Below are 20,000 nucleotides of genomic sequence, written 5' to 3' on the forward strand. Positions count from 1 at the left end.
TGGAGAATGCTATATGCGTCTTTCAAACAATCGATGGCAGTGGCCATGACTGAAAAAGCGGTCTTATTTACATTTTAGATAAAGGCGTATTCTGATTGCACCCTCTATCTCTGATCTGTGTACCTGTCCAGGAAATACTAAAATAAACTAGTTCTCAGGTATAGCTGAATCAGGGTTCGATTCTCACCGTATAGAATATTGACTGTAAGTTTTAGGCAATATTTTAGGGACTTTAGTGACATCCCTACGGACCAGAGTCACTCAGTATTCTCTTGTGATTGGGGACTCGTCTACCATAAAAAAAAAAAAAAAAAAAAAAAAAACACTTCGGTGGGCTATTGTCCCCTAGGACAGATGCGCTTCATACTTCCGACATAATACAAGGTTTGATTATTGTAAATTCGATGAAGTCATCAAAGTCCAGAAATCATGTTTCTAATCCAAACCGATCATTTCTTCAGACCGCAGGATAATTATGCTGTTGTCACACTGTGCGGCTTCGCCGGATGAGGCCAGACGATGGGCAAGTTCGATTAACTTAATAAAAATCACCTGGCGACATTCAGAACTTTATATAACAACCACAATCTCATTAATGACTCCTAAGGGAGACTGCTATAGCCGCAACGGCGATGCCGGACAGTGTGACAACGTCTTAAGTCTTTCATTCTGTCTATCGCCAGGTGATTCCATTCATCTCCATGGCACCCTTGCCCTTAGTAACTATAGGAACTAAAACACCACAGCCCTGTGTCTTGAATTTTATATATTAGTTTTAGTCAGAAATGAAAATCATCGTAGTTTTAGTTTTGTTAGTTACTGTCATAATTTCTTTGAGTTACAGCTCACTTAAACTTAAATGGCGTAAATGTAGTAGTACATGAGTAAAATAAAACTTAGACCCAGTCTCGGCGAAAGATAAGCTGAGATACAGAGGAAACCGTATATTTCGACCACTGACTGTGATCCTCTTCAGCAGGTACATACATAGAATTGGAAGACATGAACATATATACAGAGGGAAATACTACAAAAGGGAACTAGGGACACGTGACTTGAGGCTTCCCTAGTTCCCTTTTGTAGTATTTCCCTTTGTATATGTTCTTGTCTTCCTATTCTATGTATGTACCTGCTGAAGAGGATCACAGTCAGTGGCCGAAATATAAGGTTTACTCTGTATCTCAGCTCATCTTTCTCCGAGAGTGGGTCTAAGTTTCACTTAAACTTCTTATATTGGGTAGAAATACTGTTTATTTGATAAAGACACTAATTAGTCTGGCTAGGAGAGTGTCATTCATTTTGTGTCATTATCACAACGAAGGAACTGCTGAACCAGGTTAGATGCAGTAAGGCGGAAGGTGAATTTAGTATAGGTTAGGTGAATGAATTCTGTTTACTGCATCAGGTGTAGTCTCCTGAGGTGAATCCCCTTCCCCTCTTCCCTCTTCCACCTTCCCACCTTCCCCCCTTCCCCCCTTCCCCCTTTCCCCCACTTACCCTGGAGCGTTCTCGTCAGCTCTGAGATTCTTGTAACTTCTCAATTTAGTAAAGCCTTGAATTACTCGTCGGGTTTTGATCCATTGTAGAACTGTGGATTATTTGTTTAGATAAGCCAAATTAATTCCTTTCTTGTTGCGTTTCCAGCACCCTGAAGGGCCAAAACATCTGTGGGTAAAATGGCAGCCCACGGAAAAGCTCATGGGGCGGAGGAAGAAGAGGAGGAGGAGGAGGAAGAAGAGGAGGAGGAGGACACAGGGGAAGAGGATGAGCACATGTGTCTGCGTTGTGGTCGAACTATTATTGGCCTGGAGAACTATATCGCTCACAGGCGAAACAAGGCTTGTAGTAGTACAAGTGGGGATGGGTACAGAGGGAAAGGACCAATCAACAAAGCGAGGAACGTCCAAAGTAGAAGAAAAAATGACGCCCCCGGTGTAGTCGTTCATCCAAGCCTTTCCTCCTTTTCCCCCTCCACGTCCTCCTCGCCATCCTCCTCGTTCTCCTTTACTTCGTCGTCACCCCCAGCTTGCAACAGCTCTACTCCCTTGTCTTCTGTTTGCTGTTCCATTTCCCCCTCCGCCATCTCAGCCGTGGCGGCGGCGGCGGCGACCACCTCCGCCACCCCAAGGACCCCGCCAGCCTTGCCCTTGCCGCCATCACCGAAGCCTGCTGCAGCCGGCAGCACCAAGCCTTCGGAAACGTCACGCGCAGCGAAAGAAACGAGACCGACGGAGCGGGAGGCTGTGGCGGAGATTGCTATGGCGGAGGAGGAGGTTTCGGAGGGGGTAGGAGGAGGAGGAAAGGTGAACGAGGGGGCTGCTGCTGGAGAGGCGGAAGGCCAACTTTTAACCAATAGTGGTGATGTGCCCTCGAGTACAGCAACTTGTGACATCGGAGAGGAAGCAAGACAAGCTTCATATCACGTGCCGCTCCTGAATATAAACACAGAGGTCCAGAAGCCCTCGAGGTTTTACTCAACTTCGTGTGACAAGGATGTTGGGAAGGAAGACGAAGAAGAAGAAGACGGCAGAGAAAGGGATTTCGTGTCGGTTGTGACGTCACAAGAAATGGGGACTATATCGGCCATTAATGGGGCCCAAACGGGGGAGGGATCGATATTGCCAACGCAGCCCGAGGACCCCATTTCTGGTAGTTATAGAATGAAACCTTTCGAAGTTCACGCTCAGATCACAAAGAGCGTCTTCACCGTTCCAGATGTTTTCGAAGAAAAAAGTAGCGGCAACATTTCTTCTGGACTTCATTCCAACTTATCAACCGGCCAAACATTCGAACAAGGCCTCTTTAAAATACATACGGACAAAAGTCCCGATGCTGTTTTGTCTGGAACACTGGGCTTAAAGAGAAGACAAAGCCACGAAGACGGTGGAGGGTTAGATTCTTGTGAGTCCCCGCGCAGCAAACAATCCAAGCTAAGCAGCAGTGAACCAAACCTCAAGGATCTATCTAATGTGATTGACAATAATAATGATATGGGGAAAACTAATCCTCAGATTTGCGAAGACCCATATTTGAGCGCGCCCGCTTCTGTCGAAGATAGGTTTATTTCATCACTAAGCAAAGTGCCCTGCAACAACTCTCGGGAGTCCCATCGCTACTTTCAACAGGAATCCAATTCCTCGGCGAAAACCTTCCCTTGTGAAAATTATAAAGAAATGAAATCTGAAGAATCGAATTCTCTTTTCCAGGAGTTCCCCATTAGTCAAAGGACACAACATGACGTAAAGATGGTATCGAGGTCTCTTATGGACATTCCTTCTCCTTCAAGCTCTGAAATTTTTCCAATGAAAGAAGTTTCGCAAGAATCGATTTTGAGTCAAGAGACGAGTGCCCCACAAGAAGCTCCAGAAGTTCAACAAAATCCTCACATAAATTTGGATTTCTCCTACGTTTATGGATCTACTGGTGGCGGTCATGGGGCGGGAAAGACAACAGGCCAAATAGAGAATTACCAGGAAGTCAGTGCTGAAAGTCACTCTAAAAGGGATATCGACACTGTTATTCCTAAGGAAGACATTCGACAAGATGACTTCCTCTCATCCCTCGAACTACGAAGTAGCATTAAGGTAGCCGAGGAGAGGAGCAAGTTCGACCTAGAAGATGATCAGCTAGATGATGATGATGACGATGATGACATGTATAATAGACCACCACAACACCACACTGGTGGTAAGTGGAAGCCGGGCGCAAGACCTCCGTTTTACGTCGGGGGCAAGTGGCAACCTTCGATCTACAAGGACGAAGGCCAGGAGGAAGGGGAGGAGGAACCAGAACAGCCCGTGTGTAGCGAGGAGATGAGGCCTTCTCCACCTCCTGGTTACACAAAGGGTAAGTGGCTACCTGGAAAGCGGATAACAAACTTGCAGACCTCTGGAATCCCCATGACTTATCATTGTGATGCATGCAATCGAACGCTGAAAGGAAAGGTCGCTTACGATCGGCATCTCCATTCTCACTACCATTTTCTTAAAGAGAGTAAAGGTGTTATTGCAACAAATATGAACAAGAGGAAGCTGCAATGTGACAACAGTGACGACCTTCCGGCAAGGCCTGTCCGGTCGAAGAAACTGAAAGCGCAAAAATTCTTGAAATCTACCATTGCCGGATTCAAACGGAAAAAAGTTTTAGCTACCGAATCAGATTTGGATTCCAAGGCAAACGTGAGGCTACATCAGCCTTCAAAGGAGAAAGATGCATCTTCTTCAGCGTCCAGGGCCATCAAGATAGAAGTGAAACAAGAAATGTTATCGGAGGAGGAAGTAGAAGACTTAACAGCCACTCCCAAACTCATGTGCCCGATATGTCGTCTTTCATTTGCTCAAGCCTTTGCTCCTCGTCACTTTGCATCGCTTGCCCACATACACAATGAGCTGGAGTACAGACAGAATCGAAATGAGGAAAGCGATGATGCCTACCACAAAATCATATTGAAAAATATTGGGGATATTGTGCCGAAATTGAACCTATCGTGTCAAAGCTGTCGCTTTTATTGTAGTTTACACGAAGACCTCATAACTCACATGAACACCCATAATACTGAGGACAGCAATGACTTAGTCAAACTACTCTATTCTTGTTCCGCATGTAGTGAGGAAGAGCCCTTAATAATTCATAGCTTCCTGAGACACCTGAAAACTACTTATCATGAACAGAATATTATGGACGAAATAATGCAAGCCAAGCAAGTGGTCATTACTACTAAAAGCGCCATAGTTTGTCCGCTCTGCGAAAAAGTTTTTAGGTACTTTAGGGAATACAGGAACCACCGCAGAAAAGTTCACGAAGAAAAGATGTTCGAGTTGCGTCACCAGAGACTTCTGAAGTGTCCGAAGTGTAGTCATCTGGCTCTGCACGAGAAGCAGATCCGAGTGCATTTGCGCCAAGTCCATGGAAGACGCGCGGCGGAGGGCTACCACTGCTTCGTCTGCGGCTTGTCCTACTCGACAGCACTTGAAGCCACTCAACATCGGCAGTCGGCAACACATCGCACAACTCTCGAATTACAACGCGGTCAGGCGAGCACTAGGACCTGTGATATTTGTTATCAGAAGCTTCCGGACCTCATGTCCCTTCGCAGTCACATGACAGAATCCCATGACTCGGATTGCATGCCATGTGCCTACTGTAGTCAACGTTTCCCTCTACCCTCTGACCTGGCCGTACATCAGAAGATGTGCAAAGGGTTCCTGGAGCCGCAGGAACGTGCTGGGTCATTTACATGTGATCTTTGTACCTTCTCTAATGACCTCCTCGCCCATGTTCTTTCCCATACGACCATAGCGCATGGGCAACGTGATGAGAATAAACGATATCCCTGCCACCTATGTAAGGTAAGTGAATATGAACAGTTCAGTACAGTAGGGGGTATTTAACAACACCTGTTTTCTCAGGCGGGGTTTGAAAGGGAAATTTCAGAATGATAACCAACCCCACTTGTCCAGTGGGATATAAGAGTAAACTACCCGATATGAAAGCCCGTTCTTTGTCAACCATTATGTAACAAAAGTTGTATGTAATTATTCATGGTAGGTGGTATGCAGTGCTGTACACTAACCCCACTACCAAATTATTCCCATTAATGCCATTGTCATCCCCTCAGTCGCTTTTGCATTCAGGGTCACTTCTGCTTCTTCTGCCAATAGTGCCATCACCAACATTACCATTAGTCACATTACCGCCATTTTTTTTTTTTTTTTTTTTTGCCACTGCTACATTTATACCATCAATTCTGCCGTCATCGCTACAAAACAAAATCACAATTTTTTCTACTACTGTCAACCATGCCCTTGCTTCTTCCACTAACGCTACCACCACAACCACCATCAACAACAATAGTATTAATAGCTGGAACAACTTCGCCTAGTGCAGTATAATAATGTAAGGATAAAGAGTGCAATGAATAGAATTAGGGGAGACTTTACAAAATATTATAGGCCCATGTTCAAGGAAAAGTTTGAAGGGACAAAAAAGAATGTAACAGAATACAACTAGCAAAGAACGGGACACTTTTCTTCAAATTGAAATAAATGAACACTGAAATATCTCTATGAGAGACCCAGGCAGTATAAAGCTTAGGCAGTAGAAAACACACATATACCATGTGCTTACATGTTATGGCTGAGATATGGGAATGAAATCTGGAACAATACTTTTTTTCAGTTTTGCACTTGCCACATAAGCTGTCCTATGTACTAAGGAGAAGAGCCAACACACATTTTCCCCATTTATGTTGTGTTTTTTCTTTCCCCAAACTCCCAGACTCGCTTGAAGCAGCCGTCTATCAAAGGGCACATGCTCAATCACACCAATGAGCGGCCCTTTGTCTGTCACATGTGCTCTCGTAAGTTCCTCTACCGGGAATGGCTGGACAAGCATCTTCAAATTGTACACAACACAAACATCAACGAAGTCGAAGTAACCATAAGCCCCGACTTACGACAAGGTCAAACCGAGAGCGACTTCAAGGGACAGGAGACTAGAGGTGGTGGTGGCGAGGGCGTGACTGATCCTGTCTTGTGCGATCAGTGTGGACACACGTTCACGAACAGGTAAGTTATCTAGTTGTTCATCCTCATCCTTAATAAACGCAATACATTACCACGTGAGTATAACCCAGTACAACCATAATTGCCATTATTACATATACTCAGGACTATAAAAACATGTAAATGTTATACATGTATGTGACCTTTTTATGTTGATAAAACCAAAGTGTTACGAATTACTGAGTTCTTTATATATATATATATATATATATATATATATATATATATATATATATATATATATATATATATATATATATATGACTGAAGGTAGAAGAAGCAAACGAGGAGTAATGGGAGAATTTCACGCTTTAACGTTTCGTCCCGCAGGGTCTTGATCACAAAGCTAACAACTCAAACATAACATGAGATTTTATACATGGACGGGTCATCTCATGGGACGCTTCAGAGAGCTTGTTATTTCATTTGCGTATTCTTTTATTATTAATGAGCTTGTGGCTTTTGCTAGACATATAAAGCCTTCTCTATGGTTAATGTTGTTATTAGTGTTAATGTATGCTGCCTCAATTGTCTTTCTTAGTTTCTTGGATGATAAGGAAGACAATTGATGCAGCATACATTAACACTAATAACAACATTAACCATAGAGAAGGCTTTATACGTCTAGCAAAAGCCACAAGCTTATTAATAATAAAAGAATACGCAAATAAAATAACAAGCTCTCTGAAGCGTCCCATGAGATGACCCGTCCATGTATAAAATCTCATGTTATGTTTGAGTTGTTAGCTTTGTGATCAAGACCCTGCGGGTCGAAACGTTAAAGCGTGAAATTTTCCCATTACTCCTCGTTTGCTTCTTCCACCTTCAGTCTTATTTGTCACAATATAGTCAATATATATATATATATATATATATATATATATGTGTGTGTGTGTGTGTGTGTGTGTGTGTGTGTGTGTGTGTGTGTGTGTGTGTGTGTGTGTGTGTGTGTGTATTCGAAGGATTAGTTCACTGCAGCAGCGATCTATCCTTCGGACGACGAAACAACCTTTGTCCCTGGTCATGGTTATATATATGGTGAGAAGTGCTTATATAGTTATGGCTGTATTGGATTGGTTATTGAAATCAGTGTGGTCTGAAACTAGTGTAATCGACTGAGCCATACTGATTAGTTGTGTAGTATTGCAATGCGGCACTGGTATACAGCACTTCGCTGTTGCAGAGAGGTTGGGAAGCTATGAAAGTGCCGACTGGACTATGTCAGGGATTGAACTTGGAGTTTCTGCGTCTGGGTTAGGGACGATACCGATTGTTCCACTCAGACATGATGTATATGTATACATTTGTAATGTGTGTGTTTGTGTGTGTGTGTGTGTGTGTGTGTGTGTGTGTGTGTGTGTGTGTGTGTGTGTGTGTGTGTGTCTTGGATCATGTGTTGGACTCGTGATCGATAGCTATTTCCCTCCCGGAAGAGAACTCAGAGATCATATATGACCGATCTGTGTATGTGTGTGTGTAGGTGTGTTTTTGCTTGTGTGTGTGTGTATGTGTGTGTGTGTGTAAGTGCGCACATGTATATGTGTGTGCGCGTGCGTGTGTGTGTGTGTGTTTATGTGCATATTTTACTCTTACGAACAGGCTAGGAACTTACCACAGGAGGCGCTGAGCTGCGATGGAAACATCCACCTTTGCCATTTGTGTTTGGACTGCAACCAACGGTCCTCAACAGCATACACATCCTGGGGAGATCCTTGACTTCCTCCTTGAACCCCGTATGGGGTATGAGTCCATAATTTTTAGTCAATATTTTAGGGACTTTAGGGGCATCCCTACGGACCAGAGACACGCACCATTCTGTCATCAAAGGAGACATCTGTCCTTAAAAAAGAATATATATATATATATATATATATATATATATATATATATATATATATATATATATATATATATATATATATATATATATATATATATATATATATATATATATATATATATACAGACATACTTGTAAAGATTATCCCTACGTTTCGCTACACTGCTAAAAATCTCTCCTTTACCATCTCTACGGCTCGGTTTCTGGGGTGCTATATCATCCCCAAGGATAGAATCGTTGGATATATATGACAGGATATCTTCCTCCTTGATCCGCAGATCTCACTTGACTCGACACAGGGTGGAAGTCCACATTCACGCCGTTCCCTCCCGGCCCGAAGCTCCCCCATCGTGTCACGTAGCGGGCGATGCTCCTCGACCTTGGTCCAGCAGAAGCTCTCAATCAGTTCGAAGGCGCAAACAGGTATCAACCGTCCTCTGTGACGTCTGTGGGGTCCTCTGTGCAGATCATCGTCTGCTGAAAGCGTAAGTGTAGCTTGTTTATTTATTTATGATTTTTTATATATGTGTCCTCCTTCAAGTTAATTCTTTTCGGTCATGTTGTCGACTTGTTTGATGACAAGTTTATGTAAAAATTTAGGAATAGATATCATTGAAAAATTTTAGTGATTAAGTATAGATCAACAATGCACCATTATATTTTGAGGACTATCCGGCTTACAGTACGATTTTTTTTTTTTTTTTCTAAAAATTGGAATGAACTGCCTTGGCGAAGATTTGCATTCTCCGAGTGCTTCTAGTTGTTCAATATTTGTGTATCATAAAATATCTTAGAATATACGTTTTTATCATTCACGGTTACTCATAGGATCCTAAGCCCCAGTCACACCAAGCTTAAGACCTGTTTCCGACCACCTTGGACCGTGGCACTTTTGTTTCTCTCGTGGTTAGCGCCAGGTGGCTATTTCATATTCATCTTCATGACGGGGGAGTAGATTCATACTAATTGCATTGTCTTGAATTCTTTTTATAAACAGAAGAACAACACAAATCAGCCTGGTCGCCGGTGGTCGGAAACAGGTCGTAAGCATTGTGTGACTAGGTCCTTACAGATTCTTCAATACGTGGACCAAAGTAATAGTGGGCTCAGTCCGGAAACTGAGTGCCAACATCCTGGGGGTTATACATCCGGTAAGGTTAGGGTAGTAGTGGTGGGGCTTATGGGATGCTGTCCCGTAGACTAGCGTAATAATGTTTGTTAATTCGATTTCGTTTGATTTAAGCATTTGTCGACGATATCTTACTAGAACAGCCTTAGATTCTTTCCAGGAAGTATAGTAAATGTGAGAGAAGGAATCTTCGGGTTTGCCCTGTTCTTGTCATTGATGTAATGCAGTGGTTCTCAGCACGTTTTTTCGTGTACCCTATACCTATGTATTGCTGTTCCTTAGCCTACTGAAGAACATTTTACTAAATGTAATCGTCATTCATCCCATTACTTTCCGGCTTGTGGTCTCAATTGTGCAGCTCCTTTTCCCCTGAAGGTTTCACGGATCCCATGTTGAAAGCCACTGATCTAAATGGACTACCTTGCTTCAGACATCGACGAGAACACCACCAGGCAGTCGTGAGTAGTGTCAGTGTTGCTACTGAGGACGCGAGGTCTGGAAGCCCGGTGTCAGCTCGGCAGTATGTTTGTCCTCATTGCAACTACACAACACGCCATCTGCCCCACCTGAAACGGCATCTGCGGCTCCATACAGGAGCAAAACCTTTCCATTGCCCTTTCTGTGACTATTCTTGCAACAACCAGGTACTTAAGGCATATGATACAATGACAGATGTAGGAGTAAGCAAAGATGTTAGTGCTTAAAGTTGATTATCAAAGGCAATCCAGAGTTTAGTTCTTTCCCAAGAAAGAAAATTCTTGTGTTTTTAGTTATAAGATTTTATCACTTGGATCATGTCTTATGCTGATGTTTTATACAATATATATATATATATCAATTAATTTATTTATTTGTTTATCATTACTTATTATCTATATTATCGTTTATTCATATTCATATTGATAATTTGCATATTTCATTTATTCATCTATGTAGTTATTCTTATTACTTCGTTTATTCATTTGGTTACTAATTCATTTATGTATTTATTTATTCATATATTTATCTAATATTTTTTCTGTCATCGTTTTTGAACCTCCGATATGAGACATGTTTTTAATCGCATTTGCTTATTTATTTGTTTTCTTATGACCTGTTTTGACCTGCCTCTTCTTCAGGAGAACCTTCGGAAGCACATGGTGAAGACTCGCCGTCACCCAGGACGATACATGTACGAATGTTCCTTCTGCCCGGCGGACACATCGAAGGAACAACACTCAAACCTCGCTGACGACGACCCCGTCAGTGCTTGCCCAGTGTATCCATCGTCATCGACATCAGCCACCATGGTGCCTTCGTCTTCTTCTTCAGTGCCAGGGCCAAAAGCGTCTTCCCCTTCGTCAGATGCGGTGCCTCCTTCAACAGAAGAGGATGGGTCTTCGTCGTTATTATTCAAGACATCTCCAGATGATTTGAACCGGGTGGTGTCCGCACGCTCCTTCCGTAGCAATTACGCCTCGCAGTATCAGCAGCATCTCCTCAAAGAACACTTGAGTCATTTTGGAACCAAAGAGGAGGTAATATTTTTGCCGCAATTGTAATTATTTTTCTTATTTATAACCGGTACACCTTCCCTCGTGTATGGATGAATCTCTCTCTCTCTCTCTCTCTCTCTCTCTCTCTCTCTCTCTCTCTCTCTCTCTCTTTCAGTGTGTGTGCCTGTGTGTGTGTGTGTGTGTGTGTGTGTGTGTGTGTGTGTGTGTGTGTGTGTGTGTATGTGTATTTTTATCTTGTGAATTTTGCATGGAAAGGAGACGAAGAAGAGCTCCTTAGCTCATATGGTCAGAACTATGGTAATGTTGTCACCTTACCCATACATACTCCAACTTCTTGCCAGATAAGAAGGTGAAGGTTAGCAGTGTTGTGAAGTTTCTCAAGTTCTGGGTGGGGACCGATCTTGCGGCCGCTAAGTCAGCAGTCCAAGACTCTACCACTACACAAGCAGTATGTGTGTGTGTGTGTGTGTGTGTGTGTGTGTGTGTGTGTGTGTGTGTGTGTGTGTGTGTGTGTGTGTGTGTGTGCGCGCGTGTGTGTGCGTGCGTGTGTGTGCGTGCGTGTGTGTGTGTGTGTGTGTGCGTGTGTGTGTGTGTGTGTGTGTGTGTGTGTGTGTGTGTGTGTGTGTGTGTGTGTGTGTGTGTGTGTGTGTGTGTGATTCACCGTGGTCTTGGATCACGTGTTGGACTCGTGATCGACAACTATTTCCTTCCCGGAAGAGAGCTCAAAGCTCATATATGACCGATCTATGGGTAATGCTGTGACCTTACACGCACACACACACCCAACTCCCCGCCCACGAGAGTTGGACTAACGACTCGCAGCGAAGTGATACTGAAATTATTTCAGTCATGGGCGGGATTCGAGCCGGGAACTCTACCACTGCGCCACGAGGTGTGTGTGTGTGTGTGTGTGTGTGTGTGTGTGTGTGTGTGTGTGTGTGTTTGCAGTTGGCTTGTTGAAAAAGCTATGATTAAATTTGAAATAATTTGTCTCACAGGTCACCAGACACATCCGAAGCTACTACAAGCCGAGTGAAGACACTACGGTGACCAACACACCCAAACCATTCGTCCACAGAAGAAGACCCATCAGGTGAGTAGTTGGGTGAACGGACAATACCTCAACGGACAAACCCCCAGTCGGTAGGTTAGGTTAGGTTAGATTACGTTAGGTTACGTTAGGTCAGGTTACGTTAGGTTAGGTTAGGTTTTGTCCTCCCCTCCCCCCAATTTTCCTATTGGGGTTTTGTCTGCTATGCAGATTGGGGTTTTTGTCCGTTGGGTTTTTTCATGTGTTCGAGCAACTGACTAACCTGTAGACTCAAGACTAATCTCACACGTGTTCCATCACGCATTCCATCCGGTTCACGCTGCCATGCAACAGACGCTACACAATATATTATCATCATTACTTTCATTTCGTACGTACAGTGTCACATCTTAAATTATTGATATTGGCAACTGTAACTAAAGATTAAGAATTATACTGGGCTCTAGTCGAGTGATATTTGCGAGCCAGGAATAGAGTCGTTATTATTGCCTCAAGTTCTTCTGCCTGAGAATCCTCGGTCATACGATGGCTAATATTGGTCCTCAGTGGTTTGCTTTTGAAAAAAAAGTTGAGAATACGTACACACACACACACACACACACACACACACACACACACACACACACACACACACACACACACACACACACACCTTTATAGAAAAATAGATACTATGATCACAGTGCTTTTTATATTTTCGAAGAACATATACTCGTAGATAATGATGAAGGACTCTGGACTATCTTATTTTCGTCTTTAATTCTGACAGGATGGTTTTGTTTGATATCAACTCCCTAATTAACTTAGATATTTGATTAGATATCTTATTAGATATTTCCAATGAAATATATCAGTAGCTACCCTCTGAGATACAATTCTGTGTTTGGCATTTAAAACCCTATTTACTTGTAGTATCCCTGACTCTGATGAATTACCTTATTAAGAATTAACTAAACAACATAGAATAGTTAGATAGTTATTGTATGATTGAGACATTATTCCCCTCAGACAAGACCAAGGTACCATGACAGGGGAAGCAGTTGATTTTGAGATTACTGAAGATGATCCTAGTAGTGATGACATCACCGAGGATGGTCAAGAGATAACACTGACTGAAGAAGAAATGGGAGTCTCAAAATCCCTTCCCATTTGCCAAGAACCCCACCAGGAACAGCATCATCTCGACAAGACGAACCTGTCGGCAAATATAGCTACAATAGGACCCAGTTTTCCCCAGGATGATAGTGGAAGAGAAAACACCATCCCACACGCAGTCGTTGTGATACAGACTGGAGATCAGAAATTGCTCACTGATTTGCATGGAACAAGTGCTTTCTCTCCAGGTATATGATTCTTTTCTCTGATTAAATGTATATTGACCGTATATTCTTTATATAATGATGCAGTAATATTGTTTACAAATACAAATGAAAGAGTTTTATATACAGTGGAACCTCGGATAACGAACTTAATCCGTTCCGTGACTCCGTTCTTAAACCGAAACGTTCGCTAACCGAAACAATTACGACAAACCCGCCAAATCACCACTAAGTCGGTGGGATTGTGTGTACAGACGTATGAGTATGCTCGTTGACATTGGCAAAAAAAATTCACGAAACTTGTTCGTTAACTTATTTCTTTGTTAAATGGGGCGTTCGTTATTTGAGGTTCAACTGTATTTGTATTATAACTTTACACCCAACCGATCTATTCCTTTCTCTCTGCCAGAAAAAGATGTCGAGATTCCTGCTTGCCGAGTCCTCCTACCATCGAGGCGTTGCTACCCCAGAGCTCCAGGGAAATCTGCAGCCATTCGAGCACTAGAACAGCAACAGATTCATATTCGTCAGAAACAGCAGCAGCAAATACAAGAAAGAGACCAAGATCAAGACCAAAGTCAGCATCTTCAGCAGCTCCAACAGACACAGGAGCATCAACAACTCCAGCACCAGCAGCAGGTTCAAGACGAACAACAGCATCAACGAGGAGTGCAGTGGCAGCAGCTTAAAGAAATTCATCTTCCAGAGCATCTCCAAGAAAGCCGAAGCCATATTTCTGATAAAAACCTGGTGGAAAAAATACACTTTTCACCACAGAACACCGTTAATCCAGCGCTACCAACAACAAAAATAGCTGCTGTGGTCAACGCATCTCTAACAGGGGTCATGGCGCAACCCATCACGTCGATAGCAAGAGTGATTGCAACGGTGCCTGATCCTTCATTGCCTGCAGAAGTGCACCCAAGCATGCATGCTTTGGGATCTGATCACACTAGAATGAACCCTTCTCTTTCAGTTGAAACTCAAAATTCAGTCGCGGTAGAACATTCCCTGCAGTCTGAAGGTGGACATCATCTCAAACCTGACGTAGTAGATCAGCCCATCACCATGCACTCGAAAGAAAATGATCACTCGGCCGGTATGTCATCGCAAGATGAAGACGGGAGTAAGAACGTGATTCTCATATTACCTGAGGAACTTGGAGGGCAGAAAATAGATCTTGTTACTCTTCTGCCCTCCCTTGGGCTGGATGCATCCCCAGGAGAGTATGTGTCCGTCATCACGGTAGATTCCGATCAGCATGGACTACATCCGACGCAAGAACAGGTAAGACTACACATTTCGTTTAAAAAGAAAAGAGATTGTAATCAATAATATTTGTACAAAATTTCATATGCTTCTAACCACACTTTTTTGTTTTTTACATCGTTCTACAGGTTTATCAGGTTGCAGCCCTTCCCGGACACCAGTTTGGTGAGGTACCACCACAGGACTCCAGTTTTCACCGTGAAGAAAGACATCCCCATCAAGTTCAAGAAACACAACTGCACATGCAGCAGGAAGAATATCAACACTTACATGAAGCGCAACAGAAAGTGCAGTTGCTCGAGCAACCTCAAGAACTACCACAGCAAGAAGAACAACAGCAACACATACACCAGCAGCAGGAACAGCAGATAACCCGGCAACAAGAAAGACACGGGGATGGACAGGAGCAATGTCCATCTCCCGAGAAAACGCTACTAATGCGGCCTAGGTTGGAAATAGGCACCGAGGAAGACCATTGCATACATATGACTGATGAACAAATCCTAGGAAATCACCAAGAAGAACATGTACAGCAAAATCAACATATACATGAAAATCAGTATGCTTTACACGAAGAAAAGATTGATCAGGAACAACAAATACTGAAAATACAAAGAGATAAAGGACAGTGCTCGCAGCAGGAGCAACAGCACCACTATCAAGTAGATTTCTTGCACCAAGAGAAAGAAATCAAACAGAATCAACAGCAGCAGGATGAAGACCAGAACATGCAAGGAATAGGAATATTAAAGTCACAACAATTCCCTCATGAACAAAATATATCATTAAGGCATAATCTGACTCAAGAAGAGCTACTATACGAGCGGCCACACTCACAAGAACAACATATAAAAGGTGAGCAGGAACTAACACGGGAACAACAAACGCTACAAGAACTACCACACAAGGCAGAACAAGAAGGTCAAGGCCAAGAAGAAATTCCACGAGAAGATGAGCTACGACAAAAGGATTGCTTCCAAGAACAACAAAAACGACCAGAACAAGAAATATTAGTGCATATTCCCCAGGATCATCTCCAACTTGAACATGTTCAGACGCAGTGCCTAAGGTATGATCATGACATAAAAGTAGAATACGTCCACCAGGAACAACAGCTACACAAAAAACCTGAAGAGCATCAGCTCCACACCCAGCAGGAACCCACAAAGCCTCATTTAGAAAGAGAAAAATGTAGGCATCAAGAACCTGAAGATCACCCTCACCAGCAGTCTGTACAATATCAACAACCACAAAAAGAACACTTTTTGCACCAGGGATGTCAGGAAAAACACGTTAAGCTCGAACAACGCTTACAACAAGAACTGAATTTGGACTACTTACAGGAGAAATTTCTTCAAGAACAGGGACTTCAGCAGCATGAATTATATCCCCACTATAAGTCTGATGCTCAACAAGAACAAACCCTGATCTTTCAGGAAGATCATCATTTACAAGAACAACAGTTGCGGCATAACTCACCGGGAGAGCAAACGCAGTTTGTCCAGTCTGAGCAGTACAGCCAGCATGAACAACATGAATTTCATGGAGAACATAAGGAAGAGGAGCGAGTACATCATGACCAACACAGCGAACATGACCTGCATCAGCAACCTAAGAACTATCGGGAACACAAACAAGACAGTTCACAAGAGGAAAACAGACAACACCACCAGGATAATCAAAGTAAACAAGACAGCGAATACAAGCCAGAGGATCTGCAAGACCAACATGACCAACACGGCAGGAATGAAGAAAACAAGGAGCATAAAGAAGCTATAAGTGTTGTCTTCAAAGAAGGCTGTTAAGGAAATGTGTATCTGTGGACTGAATAAACACAAGACAAAATACAGCTGTGACAAGAAAAGGGAGAACATGGAGTGTAGCACGGACCTCAGGAAGCACAGAACCACCATCTCTAGTAAACATTGAATCAGAAAGTCGGTGAAAGAGAAAGCTATCAGATGCAATGGAAGTCAGGGAGGCTAGGAAGAAAAAGACAAAATGAATCGCAACATAAGAAAGGTAAAAGGACAACACAAAAAAGAACACAAAGGAAATAAATTTTACTGTGAGATGATTGTGCACTCGAAGTCAAAGATGTTTCTGAGGAGAATGGAAATGTGACAGTGCGAGTTACCGAAATCAAAAAAATTGCTGGACATCCGAGGTCTAAGTGGTGAAAATGTCATAGAGCATTGTACATAGTCAATACGAGTTAAATACAATTGTTGACTTAGGTATTAGATATTTTCATTTTTGTTAACAAACATTTATTATTTGATTCATACAATCATTAAATTCACAAATTAAGATGAATATCCTGTATTTCATTGTACTTACCTAATATATTTTGTGTTAAAACCACTTCTTAACCTGTGCTAAAACTGAGATGAAGAAACCAACTATCGAAATTTGTCAAACTAATTAGCTTTATCTTGTTTGCTCAGATCCAAATCAACTTTACTGTCCGAAGGGATTACTCTTTGTCTTCTCTGTCTTTATATGAAGGGACGAGGAAGGAGGGCTGTGTCTTGCTGCATTGTTTCTGACCCGGACAGTGAGTAGGGGACAGGGATAACCTTTAATCCACAAAGAGCTAAGATAGAAAGGAAATTAGTGATGTTGGGAGTGGGATGGGTGGGACAAGGTGCATATCTTGACCGGCTGCCTCCCTTATAAGGGGGAAGAAGCCTAATGGTATGTAGATCAATAGAATAAAAACTACATGGATTGGAACCTACTTATATAGAGCATATGTACTTTTGATTATGGGCATGGTGACAATATTATAAATGGAGGTAAGAAAAAGAAAGGAAAAAAAATATTGGAATTTAGATTGTGAAAAATGCTGAAGGAAGGAAAAGCACCGAGATGGAGGGAATAGCGCGGCAAATGTTACGAAGAGACTGGTAACGTTAAAATGTTCAACTGCAAAGGATCTGAGGCTGCAAGAGGGAAGCAAAAGTCCCAGATGACAGAAAAAATGCGACTGTGACATCTATCAGTACAGATAAGAGAAACTAGATGGAAAACAGTACTTACATTAGAATAGACCCGTTAGGCACCCCGGCAAGGTGTTTAGAAGAATATTAGAAGAAAGAGTAAAGGAGATTAGAAATAAGAATATAAAATGAAGAAAGAAATAAGTTGGTTTGGGAGAGAAAGGATGTGGAGGAGGTGTAACTTAGCAAATCAATGGAAAGGTCAGCGAGGGGGGAGAGGAAGGAGGCGAGTGTCGCAGTCACGTATTTAGAGAGAGCGTGGAATAACGTGATGTGAAACTCATCATCGGGAGTGTTGAAGAGACTGGAAGGAAGAGGGATGCCGCTGAAGATATTGAAAAGTTAGTCTTAAGGAAAAATACCTGGAATGTTGTTAAACAAGGACCTTGAACTCGGCTAAATCTAAATCTAAATAAGTGTGTCCAAAGGTAATAGCATCTTTCACTCAGTGAATAAGATATTCAATATCTCGAATGAAGGGCGTTTTACTACCATCTGAAAATCTTTATTCTTAATTTGAATTTGCAGTCAAAGTATGGTCTATCCAGAGGAGAAGGAATATAAATGAAATTGGAAAGGCACTGCAGAGGGTAACCCAGCTTCCTTTAGTAAGACAACTTACGAGGAAATGCTTGGAAAGTTTACGTGAAAAAAAGTAATCAGATACACTAAGCCCCATGAACAAAGAGCTCAAATCCAAGAGCATTACGCAACGCAGCCAATGCACTACTCCATCACCCACGCGCCACGTCACCATCAAACTGTCACAATGCAACCACCACACCGTGCAATCACCATACCACGCGGATACCGCGCCACGCCACCCCCAAATCCCGCACCACGCAACACCCCACGGAACACCACGCGCAGGGCGCCATCCGTCAGTGTCAGTCAAGTGCGGGTGCGCGTGTTTTTGTCGAGGGTTAGACAATGCGATGAGGAATGGGGGATGGGGTTCGTATTTGGTGGGCACCAACCCCTAATTAATGAGGGTCTAATGAAAATTTTGCATGTTGGACGCGGTGCCTCGTAGATGCGGCGTGGGCTTGGGCCACACCAGGGATGGATGGCATGACAGAGAACGAGCAGGAGCAGGGAGAGTTGAAGGTAGAAGAAGGAAGGTACGCACATAAAAGTAAAATGAGGTTTCTTTATGCAAAAAATAGAGTAGGATACAATAAGATGAGAGTAGGATGGGGTCAGAATGTTAGGAAGCATGAGAAGTGTAACGTCAATCCATCATATGGTTAAGATCAAGACTAACTACACATGAGGTTAGGACTGGTTGACCTTCGAAAAAAGGAGTGAGTGTTTATATATCAACTAATTAACTTATTTGTTTATCTTTTTGTTTTTCATTTGTCTTATCTGTTTATTCGGTCACTTACTTGGTTATTCATTTATCTTTATTTTGTTTTAAGAGAAGAAGAGAGGAAAAGTTTGAATGTGTTCGAGATGAGGTGCCTGAGAAGTATGATAGGGGTTATTAGGTTGGATAGAGTGAGAAACGAGGAGGTGAGGAGGAAAGCGGGGTTGGAAAGTGAGTTGGGAGATAGGGTTGATGAAAGAGTATTGGGATGGTTTGGACACATGGAAAGAATGAGTGAAGAAAGATTAGTAAAAGGGGTGTGGAAGGCAGAGGTGGAAGGAGTGAACATGAGGGGGTGATCATGGATGGATGGGGTAAAAGGGCCATAGGGAAAGAAGGGAATGTCAATTGAGGAAGGAAGGGAGAAGACAGAAGATGGGGGTGACTGGAGAATGTTTGTGAATGGATGACGCTGTCATGCATAGAAAGGAGTAGGTGGGGGATGTGGGGCGAGGGACTATGTGTGAATAATATTTTGACGCAGCCCAAAGGGGTTTCTCCCCGTCTTCTCTTTTTCTGTATGAGGGGAAGAAGAGGGGGGTCGCCGATTAAATGAAGCGGCCTTGCTGTGTCTTGCTACACTGTTTCTGACCCAGGGCAATGGGCGAGATGCAGGGATGAACCGTTATCCAGGAGAAGCCAAGATAAGAGGGAAGGAGGGGGTAAATGGGAGTGGAGTGTGTGGGGATGGAATGGGTGGGAGTGAATTTTATGCCTTTGTTATTTGGCTACCTCCCTTGTAAGGAGGAAATAGCCATTTATTCATATATCTATTTATTCATATATCTATTTATCCATTCTAATTGTAAGTAAGCAATAAAAAGATGAAAAAACAAATTGAAGAAATAAAAAGCAAAGATTGCGAGGCAAAACGAGAGCAAGTTTGATCACAGAGGGAATAAAGAGAAAGAGAGAGAGAGAGACAGAGAGAGAGAGAGAGAGAGAGAGAGAGAGAGAGAGAG

The 20,000-nt window shown here is 42.7% G+C and overlaps 1 protein-coding gene across 1 annotated transcript; it reads left to right on the forward strand.

The window, feature by feature from the left end:
- Positions 1-1,676: 1,676 nt before the first annotated feature.
- On the forward strand, positions 1,677-16,972 carry LOC143032296 (uncharacterized). The gene is made up of 9 exons (XM_076196778.1): positions 1,677-5,348; positions 6,277-6,566; positions 8,682-8,888; positions 9,963-10,176; positions 10,651-11,049; positions 12,027-12,121; positions 13,088-13,422; positions 13,808-14,685; positions 14,796-16,972. Exons 1-9 carry the CDS (start codon positions 1,677-1,679, stop codon positions 16,470-16,472), a joined length of 7,767 nt encoding a protein of 2,588 aa, XP_076052893.1. The 3' UTR covers positions 16,473-16,972.
- The last annotated feature ends 3,028 nt before the right edge of the window (positions 16,973-20,000 follow it).

The sequence above is a fragment of the Oratosquilla oratoria genome, chromosome 13 (genome assembly GCF_046742065.1).
Source record: "Oratosquilla oratoria isolate Oo_2021 chromosome 13, ASM4674206v1, whole genome shotgun sequence".
Classification (NCBI taxonomy): Eukaryota; Metazoa; Arthropoda; class Malacostraca; order Stomatopoda; family Squillidae; genus Oratosquilla; species Oratosquilla oratoria.